This window comes from Sciurus vulgaris, assembly GCF_902686455.1.
Source record: "Sciurus vulgaris genome assembly, chromosome: 4".
NCBI lineage: Eukaryota > Metazoa > Chordata > Mammalia > Rodentia > Sciuridae > Sciurus > Sciurus vulgaris.
In genome coordinates this window covers 1,527,845-1,548,359 of record NC_136464.1, presented here as the reverse complement: position 1 = coordinate 1,548,359, position 20,515 = coordinate 1,527,845, and the positions used below count along the sequence as shown (strand labels likewise).

At 56.8% G+C, this 20,515-nt stretch overlaps 1 protein-coding gene across 27 annotated transcripts in view; it reads left to right on the top strand.

Moving 5' to 3' along the window:
• The window catches only part of JAKMIP3 (Janus kinase and microtubule interacting protein 3), an 86,161-nt gene that overhangs the window by 12,930 nt on the left and 52,716 nt on the right, over nt 1-20,515 (top strand). For 24 of the 27 annotated variants that reach the window (XM_079137742.1, XM_079137730.1, XM_079137729.1 and 21 more), the window contains exon 2: nt 19,530-19,782. In XM_079137742.1, the coding sequence (XP_078993868.1) occupies nt 19,648-19,782 (135 nt within the window). In that variant the 5' untranslated portion in view covers nt 19,530-19,647. Of the gene's footprint in view, nt 1-5,302; nt 5,434-6,203; nt 6,706-8,885; nt 8,983-19,529; nt 19,783-20,515 lie in introns of those variants that run through there. The other 3 variants (XM_079137733.1, XM_079137743.1, XM_079137744.1) reach the window with 3 other exon arrangements.

The following is a 20,515-nucleotide window of genomic DNA, read 5'->3' as shown; positions in this document are numbered from 1 at the left end:
TGGCCAACTGCCATACCTAGAGCAATATCCTCCTTCACAGACTCCTGCAGTGCCGAGGACCTGCAGCGCACCTTTCCAGCCAGGGTTACCACAGGGAGGGGGTGGCAGAGAGTTTCAGATACCAAATCTACAGGGAAGATCAGGGGAGAAGGGGGTCGACAGGAAAGGGGAGAAGATATGGAACGAATGTAACAAAATCGTGTCATGTGCACGTGTAACTGTTCCACAGGGAATTCCACCGCTGTGGATGTGCAGAAAGCGCCAATCAAAGAGAGATAAACAAGTGGGAGGAAGATCAGTAGAGTGGAGGAGGGAGACGGTGGAGGAGGGAGACGGCGGAGGAGGGAGACGGCGGAGGAGGGAGACGGTGGAGGGCGGAGGGGAGGGAAAGCTGCTGGGGATTGGAATCGAATTCTACGCACTCACGATCTTGTCCAAACGAACCTGACTGCTGTGTGTGACCATAACGCTGTAGTAAATAAGAAAGAAAGAGCTCCGATCCCCCAGAGGCATCTCAGTGCGGTGGCCACTAGGTCTTGCTCCAGTCAGAGGCTGTGTTTCATGCCCACATGCACAGAGGGGACGAATCCGCCAACAGGAGCTGCCATCAGACCTGCACCTGGCTCAGCTGCAGAGACCCACTCCCGCCTGAGGGTGGACTGCAAGCACCAGCTCAGCCTGGGGAAGCCTTCTAGGGGGCCAGGAAGAGTGCCGTCCTTTCCTCTCCCAAGCCTGAGGCTGAAATGAGGCGGCCAGTGTGACCACAGCTTCCCAGCAGGAGCCCTGGGTAGGGACAGCCACAAGCAGCAGCAGAGGAGGCTCTGCAGGGACCGAGAGGAAGCTGCGATTATTCAAATAGACACAGGAAAATCTTTTGATAAGTCGTGAGGATCGATCACAAGTTCACAAAATGCACACAGCAAATTTGGAATCCAGCTAAGTTCTCTAACCTGGCAAAGGGCGTCTATCAAAGTCCTGCAGCCAATGAGATGCTTTGCTGGGAGACGGTCAGGGCATTTCTCTGCATGCCAAAAGCAGGGAAAGGTGTTCTGTTTACCCATCACAAAGTAGGAGGATAATTTAAAAGATGAAGATCAGAAAGGAAAAATAAAACTCATTCACAAATGATATTATCTATGTAGAGTATGGAGACGAACTATTAGAACTGGTAAGAGCTGTTAGCACGCTGCTAGTTTAAGGTCAATATGAAAAAGCAATAGCGCCAGGCACCGTGGTGCACACTTATAATCCCAGCACCCTGGAGGCTGAGGCAGGAGGATCATGAGTTCAAAGTCAGCCTCAGCAACTTAGCCAGGCCCTAAGCAACTCAGCGAGAACTTGTCTCTAAGTAAAATACAAAAAAGGCCTGGGGACGTGGCTCAGTGAGTAAGCATCCCTGAGCTCAAACCCCAGGACCAAAAAAAGAAAAAAAGACTTACTGCCAAAGAGCTGTCATTTTTCTTCCAATTGATCTATGAATCTGGTATGATCCTATTCAAAATCCAAACAGGATCTCACTGAATTTGACAAACTGGCGTAGAAAAGTTAGATTCAAAGAATAACAAGGCAGAGGAGGAGAGCCCAGGTGTTTCTTTGGTGCAGAGAAGAAAGCATGAGTCCCAGGAAGGGACTGGAGCTGACAGCCCAGCTGGCACTGTATCGGAGGCAGAAACGGCTCTGCCATGAGGGCAACGTGTGCAAAGACCTGATGCAGACCAAAACCATCAAACCTTCAGAAGCAGCCCTAGGAGGATGTGCCCACACACCAGGGAACGTTTCCTGAGCAAAAAAAGTCAACGTAAGCACAGGATGATTAACACAGCTGACGTTTCTGTAACATGGATCCAACACAAAAATTGAAAAAGGCCAGCAAGACTTCCCCAACAAAGGATTCGTACTCAGAATGTGGGAGAGCAAGCACGAGAATCAGACCAAGAGACCCAGGCAGAGGACCAGAGGGTCACTCAGAGACCTGGGCAGCCAGTAAGTGGAGGAGACCACTCCCACCCGGCCAGGAGCAGCCACCAACCCAGCAGGGCATACCTTTCTGCCTGGCAGCCTGGCAACGTAGAGCTTGGTGAGGGTCGGGCACAGGCGGCCCATAGGTCACTGCATGGTGATCTACTGGTGATATTCAACAGTCAAAGACACCTGTTCCTGCTCCCCAGCTGCCCCCCACCTGGGAACCTGCTCCAAAGACACCTGAGCTCGTGGCCGTGAGATGTGCTAGCTGTTCCCTGTGGTGCCGTTTACACAAATGAGAAGATGGGCATGGCCTGCCCTCTGTGAGCAGGGCAGGAGGTGGGCATGCTCTCGTGGCCAGTCCATTCACGTGGCTGCTGTGAAACAGGCCAGGCTCTATAGGCGCCAGTGTGCATGGACATCCCAGGCAGCATGTTGGGCAAAAGAAAATCCCGCGAGGCTGTGTGAGCTCGGGTGGCATTCGCCATTTCTCAGAACACAAGCAATAGTAAGATGGCTATCGATATGTGTGGGGAAGTGCAAGTGCCAAACCGTGCGTGGGAATGATAGAAGCAGGTCTGAGTTAGGAGCTGTGGCCGTGGGCAGCGGCTGTGACCGGCACGGCGTGTGGGAGTCACCCCAGGGGACCGGCAGGATCCAGGGAGGAGGTGGTGACATGCACTGAAATAGAACCAGAGTGGACTCGGGCAGGGCAGCATTTGGGCCTGAGAGGCCCCTGAGAAATCATGCTATGAACCTGGTCAGCAGGAGGACCTGTGGATCTGGCCTCCAGAGTGGTGGGGTGGCAAAACCAGATTGGGGATCATCACAGAGCTGCCAGGTTCCCTGGAGAAAGCAGAACAGTGGCCTCCAGAAGGGCAGTGAGGCTGGGTGAGGCTAGAGAGGGGAGCCCGGGGCCTCAAGACTCCTGGGGTTACGGTTTCCCCAGGCACTGTGGACAATGTGGCCTGTTCCTCAGGATGTGTCCACGCTGTCCTGAAGCCCTGGGCTGTCCCTCGTGTGCTCTGCCCTGCATGCTGAGCCGTAGCTCTGAGAGCTGGAGGAATTGGGGTACAGGTGGGCAGTGGGTCTCAGGGGACGACGTGCTCAGAGAGATGTTGCCTTCTTGTTAATTTAGATTCCCTTTTTTCTAGATTCTCTGCAGTGAGCATATTTCACTTCTATAATCAGGAAACATGCTTTGAATTAAAGAGCTGCTCCTGAGGCTTAAAAACTAGCATGGCTTCAGTCCCCACCCTCTCCTCCCCCAGTTACCTGGGAGCTTCGGGAGGGACACTCACTGTCCACCTGAGCCCTGTGTGGAAACAGTCGGCAAGGAACACGGTCATCGCAGTGATTGAAAGCGTGTACCTAAGTTTGTGCACGTGAAGGATTTTGTTTGAAAATAAAAATAGAATTTTTTGTGATTTTTTAAAAATAACCACATATCCATTGTCTAAAAGAACATGCAGTTCAGAAAGATATGAAGCAAAAGTGCAACCCCCTGAGACCCCACCCCTGGAGCGTGACCCGTGGGTGTTCTGGTATGGACACTTGCAGGATGTTCATTTTTCTCTGAACACAGTGTGCACGCACGCACGCAAACACTGTTTTATATTTTATACTTTGCAGTATAAAATATAAAACATATATACTGGGGATTGAGCTCAGGGCCTGGCACATGCCAGGAAAGCGTGGTGCCACCAACACACACCTGTTCTGAAGACAGACGGTGATTGCTCTGAGCATGTCCTCTCTAGCCAGCTTCAAGGAGTGTGGCCGTCAGTGTCCCCCTCCTCCTGAGTGAGTGTCCCAGGGGCCTCGCAGCGACTGCCTTCCCATCTGTGTGACGTCTCTGGAAATCCGTGGCTGGAAGTGGGAGGCCTCCAGCTTCCAGTGTTGCACTGTGAGCCGCATCACCTCATCATCCTGACCTGAGTTACATTTGAAGTTCTTAAACAGTGCCTGGCACAGGGTAGATGCTACAAAGTATTTGTCAAATAAAAGTAAAACGGTGTGCACACCCACAGCATCGCCCCACCTCCTGCCCTGCTCTGCCACGGGGGGCGGGTCCTCTGGGTGGGGCGCGGGCCCCAGATCCCACAGTGCAGAAACTCTGGCTTCAGGGTCCAGTCTGGGACCTCCGTGCAGGGGGCTGCTGGGAATCTTGAGCCAGGGCCACCGCATCTGGGCTTCCACACCTGTCAGCTGTGGGTTTGTGGGCAGAGTCCCAGCCTTGGTCTCCTCACCTGCAAAATACACAGTGAAGACCCCCAGTGGCCAGCCAGGACTTGCAGGGAGCTTGGGACGGTGTCAGCTGCAGGTGTCTTGTGTGGTCGTGGCCTCTCGTCAGAGGTGGGCGGTTTCCATCCGAGCGACCTGGTCGTTGGTCTGCTTGACAAGCGTTCACAGACACCAGCCAGGAGCTAAGCTGCCCCCCACCATGCTCCTCCCTTCCCCAGCTTCTCTGGGTCCTGTTGGAGCCTGCTGGGTCTGTTTGGGCCTAACTGGAAGAGGTGGTGGGAGGAAGGAAAGGGTGCAATGTGGGGGGCAGAGCTGGTGGGAGCAGAGCGGGCACATGGGCCTCCTGGCCAGCTCTGCATGCTGGGCAGGGAGGAATGCCCCCCACCCCAGCTCTAGGCTCCGGCTGGGCCTCAGAGGTCACCCTGGTGGCTAGAATATGGGCTGTCTTGACTGCCTCGACCCATCAAGCTAGGTGGGCCCAACACGCCTGCTGCTTGGACCTCTGTGGACGGCTTCTTCCGCAGAGCTGCCCCCTGGTGGCTGAGCTGCTTTCCAGTGAATGGCAGGCTGTGCCCTGGCAGCGCTGGTCTTGCTTCTGAGGTCCTTTTCTACATTTTCTTTCTTCGGCGTTCAGTGGATGTGAATCCTCTCTCCTCAGTGTTTGAGATAGAAAGCACCCTTCTTGGTGGACGGCATTCCTGCCATTGCCCTGAGAGTGACGTAGAACCCTGACAGGGCTCTCTAGCCCAGAGGCAGAGAGGGCCAGATGCTGTGCTGAGTGCCAGACAGCAGCGGGCAGCCCGGCCGCAGGACCCTGCGGCCATCGCCTCTGTCCTGACTTCCCTCTTCGTGGAGGATGTGTGCAGGGTGAGAAGGGGGTCAGTGTCCCGGCGGCCGTGGCCGGTTCCTCCAGGCTGCGGTCCTCTGTGCACCCTGGACCCAGCGCAGCCCTGGCTGCTGCGGAGGATGCTGTGCGTTTGTGGAGAGCTCCTGCCTCCTGGCTGCGGGCTGTTTGGAAACGGCTGGGGAAATGGTCCCTCCCCCTGGATGTAGTCACGGCGCGTGGTAAATTCCATCTGAAAAATAAAAGCTGAGCGCTTTGCTGAGTCACAGAAGCCTCGGAGCTGATTTGCACACGCTGGGCTGACTCTGGACAGGCTGAGAAAGACTCACACAGTCAAGATGAGAAATGGATGAGAGGAGCGGAAACCGCGCAGGGTGGAGAGCGTGAGTGTCTGCTTCGAGTGCTGCTCGGGTTCTGTTTCTTTCAGTTTGGCTGAGGTCTTGCAGCACAGGTTCATTCTCTTGATTTCCCTTTGTATTTAGTATGCACACGTAGGTGCCAGGAAGTTAGCAGTGTGGAGATGCGCCGTCTTGAGGATGCTCTGCCTTAGCTTTTGGGTTCTCGCCTATGCATGCCTTTGGGGAGGGCTGGCCTGCTTCTTGGAGTGCACATCCCCTTCAAACATGGCTGTTTATCACATATGCAAAGCCAGAGCTGGCAGTGGTGGTGGAGGGGCACCTCACTGGTGACTTTGCCCAGCTCCGGTGATGGCGGAATCCCACAGATGTAGCAGCTGAGGGCTCTGGCACAGCCTAGCACCTCCGCTGGCTCACTGCTCCCGTCCGAGGTGACGGCATGGACTTGCTCTCTCTCTTTTTCCAGAACAGGCGTAGTTCATGGCTGAGGTCCTCACCCACTGCCCGCCCTTCAATTGGATGGGTCTTCTCTTTAAAACTTAAGAAGCAGGATTTGCCCATTGACATCACTTCTTAGCAAGAAACTCGGTGCTTTGGGGAAACAACTGCTCATTATTGGTGCCCTCACTTTGGGAGAAGTCATCTTTATTAGTGCGTCTCAGTTTTCCAGTTGTGTGAAGAAAATCCACTGTGCCTGGGGCTGGCAGGGCTGTGGAGGACAGAGCCCACAGGTGCTCTGACAATAGCGGGTTCTTCTCCTGGTACTTGGTGAGAGTGGCTGTCCACGCCCAGGCTGTGGACACCCGCGGCTGGCTGCCATTTTGCCTGTGGTTCATAAAGTGAGAGAGATGGTCACAAAACAAGTAGACCTTTCCCGTCCAAAACAGGGCCGAGCGGAAGGTTTGTGACTGTGCTCAGTAGACAGGAGCCTTTGCACAGAGGATAGCAAAAGGCTGCCTTGTTCCTGGGAGCGCTTTGGAACAGGAGGGCCCTGCTTTAACCACAGCATTATCCCCCCGCCTAGGCACGAGGCTCTCCAGGGAGTTCATAAAGTGCACGCTTCTTACACCTGAAGATGTGGTTGAGGGGCGTGTGGGCAGACTTTCTCCCGATTGTCCTGACTTGAGGACAGGCTGATTAGATCTGAGGAGGCAGGCCAGCTCCCACTACTGTCCAGGCAGTCCTTATTCCACGGTAAGGTCCTCTCCGATCAAGCAGCCGGCGGTGTCCCATGCACAGGAGCTGCAGGAGGAGGCAAGTTATTCTTCAGCTCCCTTATTGTGGAACTGGAGCTCTAAGGTAAGTGTGAGTGTCCTGTGGAAATTCTTAGAGGGCTGAACGTGACCTTGGGCTCCTGGGAGCTGGGGATCCCAGGACAGGTGCCACATCTTCAATTTGTCCTTGCCTCCTGGGTTTCCAGACACGCAAGCTGATGAGGTGTGGGTGGGGCCTTAGTTTCCCAGCCAGTCCCTGAAACAGTCCTACTGTGTGCAGGGATTGAAAACCCCAGGACTCCAGCCGCAGAGAGTAGGTCCACCTGAAGAAGCCCTGGGTTCCACATGATCTCTGGGCAGGCACTTCCCTCAAAGCATGGCCCCCACGTCAAGCTCTGAGCCAGTGAGCTGTGCTTCAGACGCAGACCAGACGGCCTCAGAACAGAACTGCCCACCCTGCCTTGCAGGGGGCACGCCACGGGCAGGCCGTGTCTGCTCAGCTCTGGCGTCCCTCTGAATGGCCCTCCAGAGCTGAGTCTGGGCTTGCCACGCCCTGTGGTATAGCTCAAGAAATGCTCCAGAAACTTCCTGCTCATCACTTTCTGGGGGCTCAGGGCAGGAGCATCATAGCAATCACATTGGCAGCACAGAGGACTGGCCACGAGGTACACCTGGCCTCAGAAGAAGGCTAGAGTCCAAGTGCAGGGAAAGGAACACTGTGCCCAGGCGTGGGTCCAGCCTAGGAGGAAGGACTTAACTCAGGAGGGCTGGGTGTTCACCATGCTCTGCAGATGGAGGCCGCCTCCATGCTTGGCATGTGGCTGATGTCGAGCTGGGGGCCTCAGGGTGGCTGGGAGGTTTAACCTGGTTGAGGCAGGACCCTACCCCGCATGGCGTTTTCCATGGTGGTGAGATTAAAATCCCCTTCGAGCCTTTGCGGTCCCTAGACATTGCCTTGCCCAGTGGTTGGTTGATCCGAGGTCTCTTTGACTTTGAAGAAGGCCAGTCTTCCTGCCTGCAGAGAGTCTGTGTGGACACTCATTCCAGTGAAACACCTGTGTAGTGGTGAGGGGCCCCGACCTCTGCTGTGTGCATGGTCTCTGTCCGCACCGTGCTCTGCTTCATGTCAGGCTGAGATGCAGTGTTACCTGATGATGGGGAGGGTGCTCAGGACACGTGGACCTCGGACTGCATCTCACCTACATGCAGGAGTCCAGAGCACCCCAGTGGACTCTTGAGCTTTATGGCCACAGCCTCACTGGGAAGAACCAAGCCTCGGACTAGCCCCAGAGCCCAGTGATGTGCTCAGTGGCTCCTGTGTCCACTCCAGATGTGGTCTCTGAGTGCTGGCTGTGGGGTCTGTGGTCTGCTGCCTGCTGTGTCAGCTGGCACGTCAGCCTCAGTGTGAGGAAGGAGCACAGTTGGCAGGTGTGTGGCCTCTGTGGGTTGCAGCATGGCTCTGGTGTCAGAAGGGGAGGGCATGACAATAAGGCAGAGACTCCCAGCTTCCGCCGAGACGCCCTCCGCCCGGGCCGCAGACGCCCAGCCTGACTCCAGCCTCTCAGCCGCCGGGGGCTTCTCTGGGCACTGGTGGGGCTGGTGGACTTTAGGATTCTAAAACGTCCTCAGATCCGTTTCCCTTCTAAAATAGTTTTGGTATTTTTCCTTCCATGCAACAAATCTATTCACTCTATTGAAATTAAAAAAAAAAAAAAAAAAAAAAAAAAAACTAGGAAAGAAAAAATGTTTTTCCCTAGGTTTTAAAATGTAGAAAAGAGATAAAAAATACATTCTTTCAATATCCATATATAAGTTGTCATGATTGTAGAGTGGTTCCTGTTCACTCCTTCCGGGTTGTTTGATTGTTGGGCCGTTCTGGCAGCTGGTTCTGTTTTCTGCCTTTTCCCTGAGTACGAGATGCTCGCCCTCCTTTCAGAACACACTCTTATGAAGAATCACTTTAAGCTGACCTGATATTTCATTGCTCAGAAACTTGCCTAATTCACGATCTTTAGGTTATTTTCATTTTTACTATTATAACAATATTTCATTGACTCTCTGAGCACAAAGTTTTGTTTGCGTCTTGAGTTTTTTGTCTGTGGCCTTTCTCCACCGTGACACCAAGACAACACTTCTAGGGTGTCAGTCATGCCTTCAGACCTTTTTTTGGTGGGGGTGGGGGGTGGTACTGAGGATTTAACCTAGGGGTGCTTATCCGCTGAGCTACCACCCAACCCTGCTTGTTTTTTATTTAGCGACAGGGTTTCACTAAGTTGCTTAAGGCCTTGCTGAACTGCTGAGGCTGGCTTGGAACTTGCAACTCTCCTGCCTCAGCCTCCCTCCTGAGCTGCTGGGATTGCAGGTGTGTGCCACAGGCCTGACTTGACTTCCTTTTCTGACTTAGACACAATTACAAAACCATCAGGGCGATCGGGAACACAGGCGCTGCCTCTGAAGCTTCCTTCCTCCTCGGAGCCCTTTCTGCCTGCGCCCCCCAGCCCACCACCCCCGGCAACAGGAGCCTCTGCAGTCGCTGTTTGGCTTCTGTATTCTAGAAGCGCCTAGAAACAGAGACGCATGTGCGCTTTCCCCGCTTCACAGTCAGCGTGTGTGGTGAGTCCCCTCTTCCTTTCCTCCCTCTTTCATGACTGGCATTTCCTCCTGTGCCCTAGTTGGTCCGCCATTCTCTGGTGGTGGTGGCTTTGTGCAGCTAGCTTTTTGCCAGGAGGGGCACAGCTGCCATGAACTTGGGCACCCAAGTGCTCCCATGTCCCGTGGTGACACCGAGGCTGGGCTCCTGGGCGGGTGTAGTTTTGTTTTTAGGAAACTGACCGAGTGTTCTCCGAAGCGGCTGCTGTGCTGTGCACACGGCCTGCGGTGTGGGAGCCTTCCAGCGCCCCCGCCAGCAGAGCTTGGTGTGCACGGCTCTCTCCCCTCAACCACGTCAGCGGCCCGCAGTGGGTTTAGTTCACGGGTCCCCGAGGATCATCGTGATCAGCTCCTCCACATGCAGATGGGCACGCGGGCCTGCCCCTAGGGCCTGGCTTCTGCTGTCTGGGAGGTGGGCCGGGGAAGCCAGGGCATGTGCCCCCCAGGGCTGCTGACCTGCCGCCTCACCTCAGGCTCTTCCGCTCTGCTGGTCCCTGTGAGCGCTGGTGCCCTGCGAGGGCCCGGGTCTGACTGCGCCCTGCGCGTCAGCCAGGCTTGGCCCTGGGGAACTTGCTAGAAGCTTGGCCCAGTCCTCCTCCTCACTCCTCTCTCCTGAGCTCCGCCCAGGCGAGCGGTCTGCATGACTGTCTCTCCGACAGGCTGTGGCCCCTCGGGTGTGGCCCCCTTGGGTGCCCTCAGCTACCTATGGGCTCCAGGGGAGAAATGATTCTGTGTCTTGTGGCCTTTGTTTGTTTCCGCGATGAGAGTGACGCCGTCTTGTTCTCTCCCTCTTCATCAGAGAGGCTTTGCTCACGGTTTTAAAGTCACTTTGACTCTTCCTCTCAGTGAATCTTGTTAGCAGTGCATCTGTTGAGGTCGTACTCTTACGAAGCTTCACCACCTTCTAATGCGGTGCAGATCTTGTTGACTGTCGTGTTGGCTGCTGACGGCACCGCACGGCTACGGGGAAGATTCCTGATGTCTCCACGAGGGGGAATCCATTGACCTTCCCTCTCCTGGATTCCTTTTATCTTCTCTAAGCCTAGAGCCGTGCTCTCCAGGGGTTTGGTGAGGGCTCATTTTTGCTTCTCTCAGGAGTTTTAATGCGTTGACTTTCTCACCCTTGATTCTGGTTAATCCACGTAGAATTCTATGGTGGGAAGGTGAGATTCCACAGCTCCGTTTTTTGTGCACAGCCAGAAGCCAGTCCTCTCGGTATTCATGAGTTCTTCCCTTGCCCGTGTGACATTCTTACCCGGAAGTGGGGCCTGTTTCAGGACCATCTGATCCTTTTCCATTATCTCACCATTCATGAGGGGATCTCCCCCAATTTAGTGATATTTCATTATTTAGACAGCAAAAATTATTTTTGTTAGAAATAAAATTTACCCTTTCCCTCCCAGGTCTGTATCAAACTGCTCTTCTCCACCCCGCCCTTGAAATCTCCATGAGTTCACTTATCTTCTGTCACTGCTGGGACTGTCTTGCTGGGCATCAGAGACTGACTGTGAGCCTGGATAACCATGGCCGACTGGCTAAACTGAGCGGTCCATGGTGAACTGGGGTCTGCTTGGCAGGACTGGCCAGGGCATGTGCAGGGCTGGCGAGAGCCATGTCTGCACGATCACTTGCCTGCTTCTGCTGCAGCTGGGACTTCACAGGAGCTCCCTGTAACCAGCTGCCTGGGGAGGAGGAAGTGCCCGGTCTAGAGGGGGCCCTGTGCAGTGCAGGCAGGTCAGCTGGTCACCTCAGAGCGCCTCAGTACCCAACGGGCTGGGGCGGGCGTGTGGCTGCAGGGCTGCTCCTCCAGGGCTGGGTCCTTCCTGCTCCTGGGCTGCAGGTGGCTTGTTCTCTGTGCATCTAAGATTGAGAGATGTCTGTTCAAACACACCTGCCCCAGGTGCCGAAAGGAGACCTGAGCCAGAGGGTGGGCTCTGGGTGAGAGGAACAGAGTCGGGGTGCTTGAGGTGAGTCTGCGCCACGCTGCAGGTTTCTGACTACGGTCACGCTTGGCTTTTCTCTCCTTCTCCTTCTCCTTTACGTACTGGGGTGGAACCCAGGGGTGCTCTTCCTCTGAGCACATCCCTGGCTTTAGTGGTTTTATTTTTTTTTGAGACAAGCTTGCCACGTTGCTCTGGGCCTCTCTAATTTGCTGAGGCTGGCTTCGAATTTGCAAGCCTCCGGCCTTGGCCTCCAAGAGGATCTCAGGTGAGTGCCACCGTGCCTGGCGATTGTGGTGACAGTTAAAACAGATTCTACCACGGTCACCATGTGTAACCTCACAGTTCAGTGGTGCTAGGTAGATCCTCATGCAACCGAGGTCCAGAATGTCTCACCTGGTGCAAACCAGAACTGTCTTCATTAAACACCTCCTGGTCCCTGCGGCCCTGGGAGACGCCCTTCTGGCTTCTGATCTGGGTGGGGCTGCAGCAGGCACCTCACGTGCGTGGAGGCATTGGAGGGGAGAACCTGGGTACTGGGACCGGGGCCATTGTGTTGTGGCGTGTGGCATGGTTTCCTTCCCTCTGCAGTTGAGTGACATTCTGTCTCAGGGGTTTGCCACATGCTCTTGTTCCCTTCATCTGCCCTGGACACTGGGTGGCCTCGACCCTGGGCGTCATGAGTGGGGCTGCTTCAGCGTGGGTGCACAAACCGCCCGTCCTGCCTTTGCTCCTTGGGTTTGTGCCCTGGAGGGAGCTGCTGGCCTCTGCCTCTGGGAGGACACTCTGCACTGCTCTCGCAGTAGCTGCCCGTCCTGCACACCCATCCTCAGAACAGAGGGCTCTGGTTCCTGGGCCCCTGGCTAACGCTTGCTGTTCTGTCATTCTGACCGTAGCACCTGAGGGGCGTGAGGAGGCCGCTCACGCAGGTTAGTTCACTTTATTCTGATGATTAGCGTCGAGCCACTTTTCATGAGTTTTGGGGCCACTTCTGGGTGGTCTTTGGAGAAATACCTGTTCGAACCCTTTGCCCATTTTAAAAATCATGTTGCTTTCTTGTTGGGCTTGGGGACTCCTTGCGTCCGACTCTCACACGCCTCCCTTCTGCAGGTGCTTCCCACCCTATTCATGGTGCGTTGGGTATATGCAAGTTTTAATCTTGCTGTAGTGTGATCTGTTTTTCCTTTTGTGCCTCTGTTTTGGCACCTAAGAGGTCATTTCCAAATCCAAAACGTCATGAAGATTTGCCTCTTCTGAGGGTTTTGTAGTTGTGGCTTCTGTTTGGGACCCCCATCCATTTTCAGGTGGCCTTTGTGTGGGACGGGTCCAGGGTCAGACCTCATTCCTTTGCATGTGCTGCCTGGTTCTCTAGCACCATCTGTTGGAAGCTGTCTTTTCCCATTAAGTGCTGTTGGCACCCTTGTTAAAATCATTCTTATTTGCATATAAGCTCATTATCATGAACCCCTGTGGGGGGCATTGTCCCTGGTCTCCTGTTCTACCCCAATTCCTGTGCATCTGCCTTATGTCGGCCCCACACTGTGCTGATTCCTGTAGCTTTGGAACAGGTTTTGAAGCCCCGGTTCCTGCTCTGGGTGACCTGAAGGCCATTCTGAACTGTCCCTAGCCCTAAGCGTGTTTTTAGAATTCCTTTGTTAGGTGAGGGAACTTGACCGGCTGGGGCTTCATTATCCGCACACTTCAGGGAGCTTCCCTTGGGTTCCCGGGGCTTCCCGACTCAGCCCTGGCCCTCTTCCCTAAAGTAATGCAGCTTTGTTCCTAAGAAATCTTATATTTTAAAAAGCACTCTAAAATAAAATTTTCTGTAGATAACATGGCAGGGAGCGAAAGCTTTATGTTGATAATGACAATGTTGATCTTCTATAAAACCTCACTAATTAAAGCACCTAGTAACTCTGAGTGTACTTTTTCACTGAGAGTTAAGTGAGGTGTTCTAGTTCATCAAGATAGACAAACTCAAACTTTATTTCTGGGCACTACATTTTGTGACGGTAAGCCCCTGTCAACAAAGGGAAGCTCCAGGACTTTCAAGGTAAAGCCCTGGTCACCTCCCACCTGCAGAGGCCTGTAAGAAGCAGCTCACCCCAACTGCTGGCCACATCTCCTCAGCAGAGTCTTCCTGGGCTGTGCAGACCATGACTTGCGTCCTGTTTCAAAAAAGCAGAGTGGCAGGAAGCGACTTCTCAGGACCAGCAACAGCCCGCACAGGTCAGCAACCATCTCTCCTCCACCAGGCCCACATGTTGAACTCCCACCCTGGAGAAAGCATGTCACCCACTGGGTGTTCCGGATGCTACCCCGAGCAGAACAGGTTCCTTTTTCCTAGATGTGTCCAAGTGAACCTGGAGATTCGGACAGGGCCACTGTCAGGCTGCCTGTGCCCATGGGAACCCAGCCCTGCGCCTGGCGTCCCCAGGCCCTTTCATTTCCAAGCACTGTCAGGACCCTGCCCCACCAGATGTCATAAACTAACATAGTTCTTAGAAGGGTGTGAAGTCTTTTCTTACCATCTCTGACAGGATGCTCAGAACCAACCATTACAGCATTTTGCTCTAAATTAATTTAGAAAATACTAATTCTGAGGTTTTCCAAGAAAGAAGGCCTTCCTGAGTCTGCCTTCTGGTGGTGATAGAGGGACAGATGACACAATGGGACAGCAGAGCCACTGTCCTGGGCTACTAGCCCTCCGGTGCAGAGCTCTGATGCTCTGGACAGGAGGTTTGGAGCCGAGCCGGCTACAGTCTGGCTCTGTCTGCCCACTGGCTGCTGCAGTCCAACTGGGGTACCACCCTGACTGGGCTCTGGTACTGCAGTGCAGCAGGGAGCAGAGGGTCATGCAGAGGCAGCATCCCGAAGCCTGCATGAGGACTTGCTAGGGCCCGTCCTCGGAGCCCCACAAGGCCACAGAGGCTGCAGGCCACTGTCCCTTCAGGGAGCCGGCAGGCCTGGCCCCAGGATGGAGGGACCTCTGGGCCCCATCCCTCCTTGCCTTTAGTGCCCACCCCTTGTCCTATGTTCCTGCTGCCTCTCCTGTGAAGCTCCTGTCCAGGTCTTCAGCTGCCCTCCTCCTGGCCTGGCCTGCTTTCCTGGTTGGCTCATAGGTTCTCTATAAGCTCTGGACGGGAGCTCTCTGTGGGACATCTGTGTTGCAGATGGTTCCTCTGACCATGACGTCCCTCCATATCCTCAGGGGGCCATGCTGGCAGAACCTCCTCTCAGAGCTGGCCTGCAGTGCACCCCTTCCAGAGCCTCCTGTGCTGCTTGGGAAAGCCGGCCGTTTCCCAGCTGTGTCCGCCTGCCTTTCTTGTGGTTTTACCTTTCACGTTTTTATCTGAAATTCGTCGGAAAATGACTTTTGTCTGTCATTTCTCCTTGTGGGTGTGGAGTTGGCTCAGCGCCATCTGGTAACAAGACACTCTCGGCCCCGTGGATGCAGTGTTGCTTTATCGCCTTGGTTCAATGACCGTGTGTGTGTCAGGCCCTGTGTGCTAACCTGTCTGTGTGACCACTGTCTGCCCTTGTCCCACACACCTGAGGGACCTCATGCCTCCGTTCCATCCTCATTGCAGTGCCTGTGAGTCCTCTGCCCTTCCTGCCTCACACACACAGTGGGGTGGGCTGTTGGGCTCAGCAAGCCCTCCCGTCTGGGTTCCTGGCTCTGCAGCTGTCCGTAACCTTCGGAGGAGGCTCACACAACAATGGGACCCTTTGCCAAAGCCTAGGCCACAGGGCAGAGAGCTGCACGTCTCCGGCAGACGCAGAGCCAGCTGGACCAAGCCCTGTGCAAGATGACACGGCTTGTTCAGTGGTCAGACGCATAGATCCTCACCCAGACTTGAGCTGCGCTTTCAGAAGAGGTGGGAAGAACAGCTGCAGTTAGAGATGGAGCAAGAAGACAGCCCCCGCCCACCACCTGTCCTCCTGCCTGTCTCGCCTCTCTGTCCCTCCAGCTCTCGCCTCCTTGTCCAGGTGGTCTGTTTTGTGTTCATCTCAGGCAGGGGCGTGGGGAGCGAGGCCCCTGGGTCTTGCCGGCTTCCATGGCCACGCCCCTGATTGGGCCTGCGCTGTTCTGGGTCGACATGGCCTGGCCTTGAGTCTGGGTCATGGGCTCTTGGGCTGGGGACCCAGATGTCCTGCAGGTCCTGAGCTGAGCGGTGGGGCCAGGTCTCAGGCACAGGTCAACACACACAGCAGCACACCCCATGCTTCCTGCGTTGACCCCACGTCCAGCTCTCTGTTCTGAGGCCATTTGCAGCACTGCCAGAACACATTCGGGTGCCCAGTGCTCCTTCACCACAGATGCTCCCATTGGTCTGCCTCAGAGGAGACCGGTGGGCACTCACGTGACCCCAGCCTTCTCCCTGCACCGGACCAGGGAACTTAGAGCTTCCCCAGGCTCTGGGTGTCCTCTAGACCATGCGGTGGCCTGAAGGCCACGTCCAGGGCTGGGCATTACGTATCCCGGAGGCCAGCAGAGCCCATGGGGAGCACCCTCCCCAGGCTGGCCTCTGGTTTGCTGTGTGATTAACCAGGGCAGAAGCATGTTTGTCAGCCGGGAGGCTCGGTCCCTCCTGCTGCAGCCCACCTAAAGCAACTTACAGAGATCCAGGTTTCTACCAGAGCCACGGAAGTGAATCTCCGTAACCTCTCAGAGACCCCAAATGAAAGAGCCGCAGACTGTGTTCTTAGCTTGATGACCTCCCACCAAGAGTCTGAAAAATGCAGTCCTGGCCTCAAACTGCTGGCAAACCACTAACCCTAACCCGGGGTCCCGTTTGGGAACGAGGTCCGGCTGACGGGGAGGGGAAGGCCTTCCTGCGGGTCCAGGCCCCTCCTGGACGAAGCCCGGGTCTTCCCAGACAGAGGGGCCCAGGCTCTACCTTTCTCCACAGTGAAGCCCACTTGCTAGGCCGAATCCCGCCAAGTGCACAGTGAGACTCGGGCCGAGCCTGGCTGTCCCTGCCGCCGACGTGGGTCCCGCCGGGGAGTGCCCTCCTCGCCTGCCTCCAGTCCCGTGGTCCCTCCTCCCCGCCCACCTGTGTGAAGGAGCGCTGAGCTGGGGCCGAGCAGCAGTCCTGAGTTCAGGGCCTTCCGCACCGAGGCTCCCGCAGCGCCACTGCGGTTCTCGGGGGCAGGGACGGCTCTGGCCCTTCTCTGCCTGGTCATGGTGAGGGGCCGGCTGCTCCAGGCTTGCCCCCACCCCAGCTCACAGCTCCGAGTGCATGCCCAGGCTTGCCTGGACAGATGGGCAGAGCCCAGCCACTGCCCTGCGGGGCCCAGGGCGTCCTCCTTCCCAGACCACCTGGCTTCCACGCAGCCTCCCTCAGGCCTGCCCCACCCCTGTCGGCTCATCGGGGTCTCCTGCACGAGGACGGCTGCAGCCCAGGCCTCAGTCAGGGCTGCCAAGTGGACCCAGACTCCTGGCCAGAGCCGGCCAGGCTCCCCCGTGGCTGCAGTTCTGGACAGCGCAAGGTGGGCTTCTGGAGGATGCGGGCTGAGACTCAGTGCTCCTGGGCCCCATTCTCAGAGGGGCCCGTCGCGTCAGCGCTGGGGCCCGCGGGGATCCAGGAAGCCCTGCCAAGGGCTGGGACCCTGCCTTCATGAGCAGGTGGACACTGCCCCCCCACTGGCCTTGGTGCTGCCATCCAGCAGCCCTGGACACTCCTGCTCTGCTCTTTGGGTCCCTGCAACATGATGGAGCTGGGAGATTGTGTGTCAGCAATGACCAGAGGGCCCTCTCTGGTCCCTGCGAAGCTCACTCTCCTGTTCGGTGCTGATGTATCTGCCCGCCATCCCACCCGGGGCTTCTGTCTCTCTCAGGCCAAGGCGGAGAGGCCCCCTGGCAGGTGAGGCCGGTGACTGCCACGGCAGCAGTCCCCCTCCTGGAGGGGACACCAGCAGAGCAGAGCAGAGCACAGATGTCTCCAGACCCCGTGAGCTTTTGACGACAGGATCCAGGGGCTTTGCTGCACGTGGACAATCTTTCGCATTCTGTACCTTCCCCTTCAGAAATGGGAATCCGCCACTGGTCGTGCTGTGACCCCTCTAAACATTGCCTATTAAACACTACAAAACTGTGGGTGTGGGGGGTCCAGGAGCCGATCAGAGCACATTAACAACCAGGACCCTTTAAAGGGGATTCTTCTTAAGAGCTGCTGCTTCTGCTTCAAAAAGCACAGCCTCACGGAAGCGGCCTCTCGCTGACCAGTGCTTGCCTTCCCTGGGCTGTCTCGTGCCTGATGACAACCAGCTGTGGCAAGTTTCTGCAGCTGTGGGTGAGCCCTCGGCAGAGCAGGGTGACAGCAGCCAGGAGGAGCCCGGCTGGGGCAGGGCTCGGCCCAGGAAGTGGGCACTGCCCCAGCGCCCCTCAGGTCTCAGGGAGGCTGTCTTCCAAGACCTGAGGGAGAGCTGGAAGATGTGGCCAGCTGGACGGAACAGAAGGGGATGCTGGGTGGAGGGGAAGTTCACCAACACGGCTGCCAGTGGTGGCCATAGATGGCCAGATGTGACCCTGCCCCTCTCCTCCCTGGAGAGTCAGCATTCGGGATCGTGAGGAGGAGAGGTGGGTTGGCCCACAATCAGGCTTCAGCAGAGCTACCGGGGCAGGTCTGTGTGCTGGGCACCAAGAGTCATGGACAGTGGTGTAAGGGCCGGGTGCCGCTCAGGGCAGAGCACTTGCCTGGCACCCGTGAGGCCCTGGGTTTGAAGCCCAGTGCCGCAAGGTAAATACAAATAAGTACGCTTTAAAAGAAATTAGACTCTAGGGCTCCCTCGTGAGGGCAGCTCGTTATGGCCCAGCAAGGCATCCGGCACCTCTCTCTGCTCCGCTCTACAGTGTCCAGGGTGGGCAGCTCCTCTCGTGTCAGCCTGCCCCACCCAGAGCCCACTCTTCTCTCCTCCACCCTTACCAGGCAAGCCCTGACCTCTCCACTGTGACCCTCCTGCGCCCCCTGCTTCCTCCTTCCGTCCTGCAGTCCCTCAGGCCATGCCCTGTGGTCTCCAGCCCCAGGGGTCCTGTCCTTCAGTGTCTCCAAGTCCCTGTCCTGCACAGTGACCTCCCAACCCCGCTGGCTGCCTGCTCCACAGCCACCTAGCCCTTCAGGAGCCATAAGCCACTGTGCTGGTCCTGAGCCCTGCTGGACTCCCTCCTCCCCGTTCTTCGGGGGAAGACCGTGCCTTGGTGCCTCAACAGAACAGCCTTGGGGAGGCGACCCCCCTGCGGTGTCTGCTTCTGAGCAGGTCCCCCCTCCTGGAAGGACACGGTCACCCTGGTGAGGGCCTCTCTGTCCAGGTGACATGGCCCAGCAGAGAAGCCTCAGCTGTGTCTGGAATCCTCGAGTCGTCACTGCTAATTTGGAGAGTGACGGGCACTGAATGTTCTTGTCCTTCCCCCAGATTCGCGTCTCCAAGGCTGCAGTGTGCACTCCCTCCCCAGGGAAAGTCCTCGTTTTTAAGAAATTTTAAGCTGTGGTGAAAAACACGTAGCATGAAGTTTACTCTCCAACGCACTGGAGTGCCCGGGGGTGTGGCCCTTTCACGGCTCTCGGTGCATCAGACTCCAGACCTCTCACCCCAACCTGGCCTCTGACCCCGCCCGGCTCCTTGCTCCTCCTCCCTGCCCTGCCCTGTGGCTCTGCCTGCGGTGTCGCTGGCAGACACCCATGTGAGTGGACCGCTCTGGCTCGTCCTCTTGTGACTGGCCCGCCTCACTGGGCGTCTTGTGCTCGGGGCACATCCCTGCTCTCACGTGACGACGGTCCCTTCCTCTTAAAGGCAGGCTTCCATCCCACCAGTGGACCACTTTCTCCACTCACCACCAGTGGCCAGCCACGCGGCTGCCTCCCCCTTGGCAGTGTGGGTGACGCTCCTCTGAACACAACACGCACGTCCCCTGCAGGACCCTGCTCTCCATATTCTCGGATGAGAACCGGGCAAAGTTCCGGGGTCTGGGAGGAGGCTGCAGCCAGGGCCTTCCTCCTGCCAGCCTGGCTTCAGCCCCCGTTGCCATCCCGAGCCTCACCCACATGCCAAGTTCTGGTCGGAACCTGGGTGTGCAGTCTGTTCTGCTAAAGCAGTGGAATGAACGTACTGAGCGCTCATTACATGCTAGGTACGGAGTCCCTGCTCAGGACATGCACGGGAGGGAGGAGCAGATGCCCTGTGGCCAGCCTGCATGCCCCTGCCCGGCACCTGAGCCCCGAGCTCCAGGCCGAGGCTCTGTGTGGGCGTCTGGCTACACTCAGGAGGCTCACTCAGGAGGCTCACTCAGGAGGCTCACTCAGGTGTGCTTTCCCTCCAGGTGAGGAGACAATGTAGTGCAGCAGCCTCCGAGGAGACACCTGCGGGAGCGTGGCGTGGACACCCAGTCCAGACGGAGCACCTGCCCCTGGGTGTCCCTCTGGCTATCCAGCCTCACCATGTCAAAGAAGGGCGCGGGCAGCCGGGCCAAGGGGGACAAGGCAGAGGTGCTCGCTGCGCTGCAGGCCGCCAATGAGGAGCTTCGAGCCAAGCTCACCGACATCCAGATTGAGCTGCAGCAGGAGAAGAGCAAGGTGGGTCCCTCCCCTGCCGGGCCTCCCACCTACCCGAGCCCTGAGGGGCCCAGGGGTCTCTGCAGGGGTGCCCACCCCCAGTCCCACAGGCCCCCAAAGGTTCGAAAGGCGACTCAGGGCAGAGCTCTGGGGAGGGGAGTGGCAAGTGGCAGGAGGGTCCTGTGAGCAGAGGTGCCATGAAGATGTCCCCAAACCCAGGGGTGTGGAGCGCCCAGCTGGTGGGCCGGCCCTGCCACACGGGATCAGGGCTTGGCAAAGAGCACGACCCTGGAGGAGACACTGACTTTGCACCCAACATCCACAGTGGACGTGAGCTGCTGTGGCACCTGTGTGGCTGGAGACGTGGGGACCTGGCTCAGAGCGTCTGGTGGGGAGGAACAGCATGTGACCACACTTGGAGGCACTGGGACAGCTCAGCAGGGGTGTGCGGCTCGGCAGACCCTGTGGGGACAGCCTGTGGCACCGGCCATCCAGGCCCTCAGATCCTGTAGGAAGGGCTAGAGAGAGACTGAGCTTGTGCTGGAGGCTGGGGTGGGCCTCTAGGGGAGACCGTGAGGGGCTTGCTCAGGGCCAGGCCCCTGACCCCCACCTCCTTCCATCGCTGGCGTGACCTTTGGCCTCCCCTCCTACCTGCACCCCACCCAGGAGCCACTAGGAAGTACAGGTGAGCTCCTGGGGAAGAAGACAGAAAAAGGATCTGGAGAGAAGGTGACCTCAGGCAAGGGTGGCAGCC